The sequence below is a fragment of the Eubalaena glacialis genome, chromosome X, assembly GCF_028564815.1.
Source record: "Eubalaena glacialis isolate mEubGla1 chromosome X, mEubGla1.1.hap2.+ XY, whole genome shotgun sequence".
Lineage (NCBI taxonomy): Eukaryota > Metazoa > Chordata > Mammalia > Artiodactyla > Balaenidae > Eubalaena > Eubalaena glacialis.
The window spans coordinates 65,767,917-65,779,929 of NC_083736.1; the positions used below are offsets into that span (position 1 = coordinate 65,767,917).

The 12,013-nt window shown below is 52.2% G+C and overlaps 1 protein-coding gene across 1 annotated transcript; it reads right to left on the reverse strand.

Moving 5' to 3' along the window:
• Positions 1-565: 565 nt before the first annotated feature.
• LOC133082553 (uncharacterized protein CXorf49 homolog) lies at positions 566-4,153 on the reverse strand. Its single transcript, XM_061179170.1, has 5 exons — positions 2,912-4,153; positions 2,107-2,263; positions 1,501-1,577; positions 1,190-1,235; positions 566-606 (listed from the first exon to the last, which is right to left on the reverse strand). Exons 1-5 carry the CDS (start codon positions 4,151-4,153, stop codon positions 566-568), a joined length of 1,563 nt encoding a protein of 520 aa, XP_061035153.1.
• Between the last annotated feature and the right edge of the window lie 7,860 nt (positions 4,154-12,013).

Sequence of the window (12,013 nt, forward strand, 5' to 3'; positions counted from 1 at the left end):
AATGGGAACCGCCAGACCCCAAAGGAGGAGGGGGGTTTGGAGAGAACTAGAAGAGGGCCTTCGGGGGAAAGGGAGGACGTGCCAATGTGGCCAGGCAGAGCCCACACAGGACCCAGACCTGGGGCACTCCGCTGGCTTGACTGCAGGGATGGTAGCAGAGGCTGGCCCAGAGTCCCCAACACAGGATGCTAGAGATACGGTTCTGGAAAAGGCTCTGACGTGGAGCAGCGCCCTGCCTCGGCCCCCTACCCCTACCCCTCCAGAGAGAAGGCAGAACACAGAATATGAGAGGCACTTTAATTGGAAACTGCTGTGAAACTGGGGTGGGGCGGGGGCAAAACAAGGGGGAGAGGAAGCCCTAGCTGAGGCAGAACAGGAGGGAACGAGCTTGGCCACAGCTCCCGGGCCCCAAAGGTACCAGCTGCTCCTCTTGCAGGAAGACGCTGGGCTCAACCTGTGAAACAGCGGAGTCAGGGAAGAGCCTCAAGCCAGGGCCAGCCCCCGCCCCCAGCCCTGCTCAACAGCCAGGACTGTGGGAAGGGGTACGGTATGTGTAACACTCACTTCAAAGGGTCTGGAACTTGTCAGCCAGGTACTGCATGGCGGCTGCAACAGGGACAGGCATTAGCAGGCGCTCCAGACAGAGGGATATAGAAGCCCGTCCCCCTATCCCCGTGAGGAACCGCCTAGCCCTGCAACCTGAAACCCTCTCCAGACCCGATGCAAAGAGCTCTGGGCCTGACCACTCCCCACCACCCGAACTGAATGTGGAACCGGTTTCTAAAGGGAAACAAAATGTGCCAGCAGCTCTTATGCTGTGGGCTGTGCCACAACCAGTCAGGACTCATCACACAAACAAACAAACAATCCAACAAGAACCTTAGAAGCCACACCAAGCAGCAGTTCAAGGGGAAAATCAACAAGGCATCTCTAAAAGTACTATCAGAAGGAGGTTCCCTAGGACTGGTCTGGTTGGCAAAGTGTGCATGCAGTCCAGACAGTACTTTGCTACTTGTACACACGCCCAGCTGTACATGCACAGCCGGCTCCAGGGCCAGGCCTGCTAGGTTCTCCTCCCCACAGGGATGTTGGTCCCTGCGAGCCGACTGCACCTGCGGCCCACCCCCACCACAGGTGCCCACGCCGGTTCTGCACTAACACACCGCTCTCCGTCCCTGGTTCTTCATACCAAGTTTCTCCTTAAGGTCGTCTATTTCTCTCTGTAGTACGAGACACTACGCCAGCAGACACAGGAGGAAGAGAAATGATTAGTATACTCTGGCCTCCTCTCTCCTCCACCTTCTCCTCTCCCCGGGCCCTCCATCCCAGAGCCGGGTGGCTAGACTGGCAAGGGCTCCTCAGTGGAAAGGAGGTGGGTTCCCTCCATGGGGTACGCGATGGGGGCAGGGGAGGGGGGCCCCACACATGTCAGTTGAACTTGGACCTAGATCCCACCCTCGAGTTTGGGCCTGCATTTCCAGGAGCCAGAGGAAGCATTACCCGAGGACAGCCCTGTGTTCCCAGTGGCTGCTGCTGCCTTTCCAGTCTTGAGGGATGGTCAAGTGGCTCCCGGTCACCTGAGAGGGAAAGGACACACAATCCAGCTTCCCAGGCTCCCAGTGACGTGGAAAGGGCCAAGCGGGGTCTAACGTGAGGTGAGGCAGCACCACCCTCCGCTGGCAACAAGCCGCCCCTACTCTGCCCAACAGCCCGAACCTTCTCTCTAGGCCTGCCTCCCCTGTTCCCCAGGGGCAGCCATTTCACCACTGTGGTCCCCAAAGACTGTGGCTCTGCATTCGACCCTCCCAGAGCTGCAGCCACAGCCAGCACGTGGGAGAGCAATGTGGGCAAACAGGACTTAACAGAAAAGGCTGTTCCCCTGCAAGTCTACACCCGGAGGAGCTGTTTGGGGCACTGCCACCGATCACCCCGGCCGCACAAACCCCACACAGAGGATGATGTGGCTCAAGGCCAGCCCTGCCAGCACCCCGTCTCCTGTGGGAGAAGCTGCCTGGGAGCAAGGCTGTGCCCCCAGCAGAGACAGAGCCAGAGGTTTCTGTCCTCAACCCCTCTTCCCTCCCCTCATATCAAACCCACGACACTCACCTGAGGGGACAGGCCCCCTGGGCATGACTTCTCCCTGGTTCAGGGCCAAGGGCTCTGAGTTTCCTGGATCTTGGGGGCCTCTGGTGTTGAGGTCGCCACTGCTGGCTTTTCCACGATGCATGCGTGGAAAAGATGTTCCTGGCCTGTGAGTTGGCAGCTGAAACAAAAATTTCTCACCGATTTGGACTAAGGATGTGTGTGTGTGTGTGTGTGTGTGTGTGAGTGTGTGTGTGTGTGAGAGAGAGAGAGAGAGAGAGAGAGAGTTGTGTGATGTGGGGCCGGGGTGAGGCAGGGAATTGGGAAGGGAATTGAAAGGCTGATCTCATTAGCACTTTCTCCCTCAGTCAGCCCCAGGCCAGCAGGCAGAGCTGATCTAGGGACAACACTGGGGCACTGAGAAAGCCCAGGCCCCCTGCAGGGAAGGTGTGGGGAACAGCTGGGAAGTAGGATTCAGGAAGTTGGTGAGTCTAAATACTGAAGCTTTTCGGGGAAACTTTTAAGGGATCCCCTGACCCAATTCAGCTACCAGCCCTCCCTTCCATTCCAGCCCCCGTCTCGCAGAGGAGGCTGGAAACAGGCCAAGGGTGGAGAACCGGGCCCAGCACACCCGAAGTGCTACCTTAATGTTTGTCCCTAGTAAAAGGAGCCCAATCTGGCATCCTAATGACCCAGTGACCGAGGGGCACCCAATGACGACCCCTGAGGGATGGACAGAGGCAGCATGGGTGAAGACGTGTGTCCTGGGGGTGGTTGGAGCGGGCGGGGGGGGAAGAGTGGGGAGAGAGGAGGAGCATGGCCTACTCACTTGGCCCTTTGCGGCTGGGTCTCTATTTGGGTCCTTATCTTCTCCCGCCACCGCCTCAGACTCCCTTGCCCGCCTGGCCACGGATTTCTTCCCAGCGCCGGTGTGCTTGGACTGTTCGGTTCCCGAAGGGACCAAGGTATACCTCTTGGATCTCCCAAGCAGCGGAATACCAGAGATTGGGGGCAAGGTGGCCGGTTCCAGGGGAGTTGCCGAGATTCGATCTCCCCCGGAAGGGAAGGTTCTCCCCAGGGCAAGTTTGGAGGCTCCCCCGAGGGATTTCTTCTCCTGGGCCCCCTTCTTCCTAGGAGTGACCCGCGGCAGGCCACCTGCAGCATCAGCAGCTCCCGGGTAGCTGGGCCTGCTGCCCCCCTTCCCCCAGAGCACGTTCTGCATTTTCTTAGGGGAAGAGATGCCCTGCTCTCCCACGCCCTGCGTTTCCACAACCGAGGTGAGTCCTCGCGGAGCCGAGGACAGGGAAGAGCCTGGCACGTGAAGGAAATTCTCCCTGACTTGGAAATTCGAGTGTCTGGGAGTGTCCCCGGGATCCTCGGGTCTGCTGGGCTCGGCCTGGCCTCCTCCTCTGGGGTAAGTGCTCAACGTCATCAGCTGTGTCTCACTGAACTCATCTGAGGACTCGGGGTCGGACAGCAGCCAGGCCAGGCCTTCCTCGGGGAGCCGCTGGCGATCCGCAGCCACGTTCAACCTACGCTTAGGGCCTCTCTTAGGGTTCCCCCAGGCCCGGCCCGCTTCGGGCCTACCGAGGTGGAGACAGCCGACTGGAGCCGGCGGCGCTTCCCCACAGCTCTGGGCGGGCGCTCCTCGACCGCCGGAACCCGCCTCGAGGCCGGCCCACACGGCGGACACTTCGAAGGCGGCGCAGCTCTCCGGGGACGGGTGTCTGCGGACGCCCAGCACGTCCCAGTCGGCCAGCTGCTGCAGGATGGCCGCCGCAGACTCCTCGGTGAGGTCCAGGAGGTCCCTCGTGTCGTCAGCCGGGGTGCCAGGTCGGCCTTCGCGGCCCCACAGCACCGGCCCTCCCGCTTCCAGCATCTCCCGCTCCGACTGGAAGCCCTCGGGGTCCGAGAAGCCGCCCCCGCCCTCGCCGCTCCGCGGCTCCCCGGGCTCAGGGCCTGGGTCGGGTTCCCGCGGGACTGCGGGGTCGGCTGGGCCGACGCCGGCCCGCTCCCCGCCCTCTGGGCCTAAACCCGTTCCCCACACAGACACCTCATCGGGGGAGCTCATGTCGCTACCCTGGCGGCGCCGGAACCGGGGCGACGGTTGATGGCCCGAGTCGCGGTCGGGGTCACGGCGGGCGAGGCGGGCGGCGCTCAGAGGGCAGCGGCAGCCACCTCAGGCGCCGCACGAGCTCGCCTCAAACGAAACGACGCGCGGCTTTCAGCGCACCTCCCACACCCTCACCGCGGCCTCCTCATTGGTCCGGGCCCCGCCAACCAGCGGGCGCCTTGTTCGCCGGCCCCCTCGAGGCCTAACCAATGGGGTCGAGGGCCTCTCATTTGCCCCCAAGCCTGTGGGCGGTCCGGGCAGTGGGCTGGCGAAGGGGATGGTGCGAGTGCCTCCCTCTGTCAAGCCCCTCGGCCCGCCTCCTCCTGTCCCGCCTCCCCTTTCCGGTTAGAGTCACACATCTGAGCCTCCGTTTCCCATCTACACAGGGGGTCAGGGAGTGAGGGCGCCGGGCTCCAGGGGTGGTGAGGATGAAACGTCAAGATGGAGGCGCTGGACGCCTAGCACGCGCTGAAAGCATTTGCCAGCCTCCCTTCCACCGCAAGCCTTACGACCCAACAGGAGAATGGGCACAGGAGTCCCGCAGTCAGTGATCAGGGGTCGGCCAGAGAGCAAAGGGATCGTATTTTCGTTCTGTAAGGTCTCTGTCTCAACTGCTCCATCAAATGTGGCTCAGCAAACGTTATTGGCAGGCGGGTTTGGTGGACAGACTGGGGTTGGCGGACAGAATGGGGTTGGCCTCGCTCCATCAGCCCTTTGCCTGCTCTGAGGCAAATTCAAAGAAGAGGAAATCGCAGTGGCCAGTTACACCCCAAAAGATGCTCCCCACCGCTGATCCTGGAGATGTGAACTAAAAGCACGAATCGGGTTTCACACACTAGGTTGACAACCTTCAAAGATCTTAACCATTCCGAGGGTGGGAGAGGTCAGGAGCAAACCCCTGTGGCGGTGGTGCAAGAGATCCATTTGGGAGGTAATCTGGCAGAATCCATTGAAAGCAGCTTAGTGCCAGCACGGACTCTGTGCCTGGCACTCTTCTAAGCGCTGGGCATAAATAGTAATGCATCCGCGTGACACGCCTCGAGCTATAGTACCAACTATTACTGGCCTCTTACCGGTGAGGAAACAGGCACTGAGAGGTTCAGCCACTGGCCCAAGGTCATTCGGCTCTTGGGGATCAGCGGCAGGATTGAAACCAATCAATCTGACTCCAGAGTCCTTGCTTTGAGCCCAAGATTTTAAAACTGGAAGGAAAAATAAGAGCTATTTCCTCTATGTTCCTGCAGGTTCCCTGCCTGGTACTTCTTCCGGAGACACGCTGGTACCTGTAGTGTACAAGAACACATGCACAAGGGTGTTGGTGATGGGAAAAACTGGGAACACTCCAAATTCCCGTCAGTAAGGAAATGGATGAATGCAACGTGGCTTAGCATCCAGTAGCATAAAGCGTGGCAGTCCAAAGGAATGCATCAGGCCATTCTCACAGCTTTCGAAAGCATCCGCCTGACTTCAAACTGCAAGTTGCACAACGATGGCTTTGGATTCACATTTGTAAATTAAAGCACTTGCGTGCGTGAGCACACACACACACCAGTCAATCCTATGTAATATATGAGAATTCATTTAAGTATATGTACAAATATGTTTTAAAGTTTTGAAGGACGCACAACCAAGGCCTACCAGTTGTGATGGTGGTGGGTGTGGATAGCCAGGTGTCTCTCAATTTTTCTCGGAACTCTCAGTTCGCAGCTTCCCTGAGCTGAGCAGTACTGATGTCTGGGGAGTGGTCCCTCTCTTGGTTTCTATACGGCCCATGGTGTTAGAATTTCCCTTGTCTGCCACCCAACTCCTACTCTGACACCCCTCCATTCCTCCCTCCCATACCTTCCTTCTGCTCTTTCCCGTTCATACTCCTCTGTCTTCAGTCACCTCTCTCTCCTGCATCCTGCTCTGGCTGACCTCCTGGAGAGTCCTGGGGTGTCTGAACCCCTCTTGCCTGTGGAACTCAAAGGCCCAGTTTTCTGGGTCTGCACCTGAGAAGCTGTCCATGCTGGAGAAGTTACAGAGCAGGGGAGATTGGGTGCACTGTAAATCTGCAATCCTCCTCCTCGAGCCTGCCCCCGATGATGCCTGCCTGTTTGTGGATACCGCCCCCTTCCACTTCTCCCAGTGACTTTTTAAGTCATGGTGTGCTATTTCAAACATGTTAAAATGGATAAGGAAGGATATAGCAAAATCTCCTGCATCCACCAACATCCTATGAAACATTACCAGTGGATCCACTGGTCCTCCGTCTTCCCTCTCACCATTTCCACTCCCTTCCTCCCTCCCCCATAGAGAGACTCCCAGAACTTCTCACCTTCTCCACTCTCTTCGTCCCTGTGGCTCTCCTACCTGCTCTTCCCCTGCATCCCATACGTCTCCAATGTTGTCACTAATCTCTGCTTTACCCCCCTACGCTCACCAGGATCCAATACTGGTTTTGACTTACTCTCTTGGCCTGGGGTGGGAGCCAGTGTCAGAGGTTCCTCTTGGCCTTCCCAAGGTGATAGCTCTTACTCCACAGACCAATGACCCAATGTGCAGGTCATTGCTCCAACTGCCAAGTGTATTACTTAGAATTATCAGCTTGGGGACTGGAGAAATGACCACTATTTTGGTCCAGGGACCCATTCAGCTCACTGTGAACCGGTCTCTATCACCAACTCCTTTTAATGTCAGGGCCTCATAAGCCCCATTCTAATGGGGCCCCATCATGACACTTTGGGCCTCTGGGATCAATGTCAGCTCAGATCCTGTGTCCAGTAGTACTAGAAGTGTCTGGATCTTTTTCTAGCCTCAGTGTACAGTCACCTGAGAAATGGCAGTCATTCTCTTTAGGGACGGACATAACCCACTGCCTTGTTTCTGGATCCTTCCTCCTCAGGACTCATCCACCTCTTCAGTGGGGCCAGTCTCTGAATTGGCTCAGGACCAGGAACTGAGCAGGAGACTGTCGCTTTTCAGCAGGATGATGGCCTTCCTTCTCTTGCATTCTTGCCTTTTGCTGGCTGTAGTTTCCCCTAGGGAGGCATGCTGTCTGTGCCATCTTCTCAGCTTTCTGCCGGTCAAGCAGGCACTCTTGACTGCCCCTCTGACCTTGCTGGTCATTACTGGAAATGTGGTCTGCTGGCATCTCTTGGTTAAGAGCTGCCCTCTGCCCTCTATTATGTCAGAATTCCTTTGCTCCCATGGGTGGTAATGAGCCCAGGTCGGGACCACTTTCCTTCCATCATTGGCATTGGCCTGCAGAGGGGAGCAACCACCAAACTTCTAGTGATGCTGGGGCCCCTCTCACCAGAACACTCCTGATGGCTTTGGTGAGTGATGTGTCCTCTCAGCCCTACAGTGGGACATAACCATGAGGCCATGTGACTGGCCTCACCTTTTCTGTCTGTTCTAGCATGTCTGCATCACTCAACCTTTTTGTTCCTTCCTCTGCCATCTGCCAATCCAAGGCAGGCATTTCCACTTCTCTCCTTATGGGCCATCACTTTCTAAAAGTTTCAAAGGGCCAGTCTAGCAGTGAATTTCCTCCATCTCCTGGAGTCCTTGCCAGTGTGTTAAATCCCATGGCATGAGAAAGCGCCTCCCCTCAGTAAAACTTGCTTATCCAGTCTTATATTCCTGTCCCCTTTATCCAGCACCCTCAAAATCCAATCCCAGGGATATTGCCCTGCTCCTGCCAGTACAGGCTGGTTATTCCTTGGTATATAATTTCTTTTTCCCCTTATCAGGCTCGGCATATCCCAGTGAGTTTATGGAGAAGAGATGAGGGTTTCCCTGGGAGAGGCATCTGTCACTTTGTGGGGGAGCAGACTCTGTAGCATCTACCAGCACAGGGCATGTGTTAGCTCTTGCTAGGGAAGGAAGGGCCACCCTGCAAGCTTTGAGGCCTCAGGACGTTTGGATCTGATAAGCCAACGTTTGGAGACATCCATGCCAATATACCCAGCCTACATTTCAGAGTCTGAAGTTTTTCCAAAAAGGGCCCTGACCTTCCCATAACAGGCCTGTGTTTGTCAAGGATGTATACATCTCTGGAGTTCTGCACTTACTGTTATCACATCATCTGTGAGCTACTCAACTGTCTCTGCTCTTCTTCTGCAGGAGGCAAGGGCATTTTGTAAGCCACCAAGAAATCCCCATGAGTCTTACACTTTGCCCTTAACTGTTTGGTAATGTCCCTTAGTTTCTCATTATGTCTTTGCAGGGCGCCAGTATAAGAGCGATGAACAGCTGCCTCCGCCCTCCCTATAGACATAGTGCCCTCCCTACCATTCAAAGGCCTGAATCATCTCACAGGCCACAGTAAGACCCTCCACTGGGATATTTTTCAAGGTACGTATGGATAAAACCGTAAGGAATCAGGAGGTAACCTTGTGCTAGAGATTATCCATGCCCCACATAACACTCAAAATGGTACGCTCTTTGTCATTTGGGTGGTGAGTGAGCTGGTCCATAAACCCCATCTTATAGCTTACTTCTCAGACCACTCCTGGTACCACTTTTGTTAGCTTGGGTCCTCCAAAAATACGGACACCAAGGCATGATAGAACATGAAAGAACATGATGGGAGAATGGCATGTGAAGGATAAAGGAGAAGGAGCAGGAATGAGTCTTCAGGGTGCGATGCAGGTCTGACGTCTGTAAGAGAGATGTGGGGGAAAGGAGGGTCAGATAAGAAGAATCTCAGATGCAGTTTCGTTCTAACACTAAATTTTAGTTCAGTTTAGTTTAGTTTGTTCAGGCTCATGTGGAGTCCCCAACCTACAGCTGCCATTTAGAGGAGTCCCTGTCCTGAAACAGTATGCCCCTGCCAAGCTCAGTCACTGGCTGGGAGCTACCCAGAGGATGTGGGATCTTGGCACAAACAATGGTGGAGCCAGAGAAGTGGCAGCTGGCACTTGCCAATCTACTATGTTCCCTGCAGCGGATCGGAGGGGCATGTTTCTATGGCCACCACAAGGAAGCAGAAGTCAAAGATGACTAACATTTCTGTTTTGAGTGACTTTGTGGTGGGGAGCATAGGGACACAGGAAGTAAAGAAAGATTAGGAGGGAAATGATGGGATTTTGGATACATTAAGGTTGTGTTTCTTATAGGACATGCAGGTGGAATTAGCCAGAATGCACTTGGAAATTTGGTTCTGGAGCACCAGTGAGGGGTCAGAGCTAGAGAGAGATAGAGATTTAGGAGTCATTCATTCCCTCAGTAAACTTTTATAGCAGTGTTTTTTCAAACATCACCATAACCGTAGAAGTTCCTTGCATGTAAGCTCCAATTCCTTTCCCTTCACCCTCCTTAGAAGTAACCTCTATCCTTTGTCTTCATCATTCCCTTCCTTTTCTTTAGTTATTTTCTACATAGGTTAATATTCCTAACAATTTTGGTTTTGCTGCATCCTTTGGTCTTTATGTAAATGGAATCATTTGTATTGTTTCTGACTTCTCCCGTGTGCTATTATGTAACTGAGATTCATCCCTGTTGTCGCATGTGGCAGGCAATTGTTCATTTTCATTGTTGTACACTGTTCCACCAAATGAATATACAGTAGACTCTCATTATCATGATAGTTATTTGCAGTCTATAAAGTTGCCATGAACACTGAATTAGGCAGTCCTGAAACATTGCTCCTAAGGGAAATGTAATTTCAAGTTCCTACCATCCGCTGGTCACAACATTTTCATCAACTGATCGCTGCATAATCATGTTTCATGTGTGTTTCTGTTTAAAGGCACTCTATTTAATATAAATATTATTGATTTGTTAACATTGACCTCACAGCCAACAGCATTATAAATCATACCTGAACAAGGTTTATGTAACACACATATTTTCTTGAGTGCACATCATAGTCATTTTGCACTCAAGAACACTAGACAATAATTTAGCACTAAGCTTGGAGGCCATCTTTAATTATGAAATCACCAACAAAAAAGCACAAAAATGCAAAATACCTGGCACTAAATAAATCATGAAAAGGACACTTGCTTGCAGTATGAGACTGAAACCAGAAGGCAGAGCATCGTCTTGTTTGACCTCAGTTGGGAACATACTCCAGCAACTCAAATTTTTCACAGCTCTCTCGAATGAGGAGGAAAGCACTCTGGTACTGATTTGTGGTTAAAAATGAATTTTAGCAAATAGGGGAATTTGCAAGTATGGAATCTACAAATAACAAGAATCAACTGTATCTCAACCTATGTATCCATTCTACTGTCAATGGGTAATTTGGGTTGTTTCCATTTGGGCAGATATTATACATACTGCTACTATAAACATTCTGGCTCATGTTTCCTGGTGCCCACATACAAGAGCCTTCCAGGGCAGAGCTTTCCAACATTTGGACCTGGTACTTTGAGACCTTCATCCCCAGAGACAACCAGACAGCAGCCCCTGGACCGCTTGGTTCTGGCCCTGAACAACTTTGTCATCTTACTCCTGTATGCCATACAATCATCATTTTCTGTGTGAGCCATAGAATAAAATGGCTGGGAAGCTGTGTTCCAGTGCTCATACTTAGGACTGAAATTGTCATCTCATAGGGAAAGAAGATTTCCAACATTACTAGATCAGGCCAGATTTTTTACAAAGCGGTCATGCTAATTTCTACTCCTATCAACAGTGTTTAACTGTTCCACATCCTCAGCAACATTTGATATTAACAAAGTACAAAATTGTTGTCAATCTGGTGATAGTGAAATGGTGTCTCATTGTAGTTTTAATTTGCAATTTCTTGATTAGTAATAATATTAGTAATAATATTGAGCAGCTTTTCATATGCTTGGCCTTGGGGATTTTCTTGTCTATGAGGTGTTCATTTAGTGTCTTTTGCCCATTTTCCCCTTGGGTTGTTTGCATATTTATTTGTGGAAGTTCTTTATGTATTCTATACTTTAATTCTTTGATGATTTCATGTTATGTAAATATCTTCTAGTTTTTAGCTTGCCTTCACTCTTTTTATCATGCCTTTTAATGAACAAAAGCACTTCTTTTTAATTTTTCACAGCACTTTATTATAAAAAGTTCCATACAAGAAGATCATGGGGCTTCCCTGGTGGCGCAGTGGTTAAGAATCCGCCTGCCAATGCAGGGTACACGGGTTCGATCCCTGGTCCCAGAAGATCTCATATGCCACGGAGCAACTAAGCCTGTGCGGCACAACTACTGAGCCTGTGCTCTAGAGCCTGCGTGCCACAACTGCTGAAGCCCGCGTGCCTAGAGCCCATGCTCCACAACAAGAGAGGCCACTGCAATGAGAAGCCCGTGCACCACAACGAAGAGTAGCCCCTGCTAACCGCAACTAGAGAAAGCCTGCACGCAGCAACAGAGGCCCAGTGCAGCCAAAAAAAAGTAAATTAAAAAAATTTTTAAAGAAAGAAGAAGATCACAAGATGATCCAGGGAAGTTGAGGGGGTACTTGCTGATCATGGACCATCTTCGCTCTCACCTAATGACCTTGCTTCCCATTTCATTGAGAGTATACAGGCAATCAGAAGCAAACTTCCCTCATTCATAAATATTTTTCTCTATTTTGGATCATTCCTATCAGCATACAAGTATGTTGTCGTTTCTCCCAATTAAATAAAACCTTTTGATTCCAATTTCCCTTCAAGCTACACCATTTTTCTCTGCTCACCTTCACAGAAAAACTCCTTAAGAGTTGGTGTATACTTGCTGTCTCAAATTCCTCTCTTCTCATTCACTCTTCCTCTCCTTTCCATTTAACAATTCTCTATTGAGGGCTTACCACATGCCAGGTACTGTTCTAACACATGGTGCTACATCACTGAGAAAAACAGATGAAGTTCCTTCCCT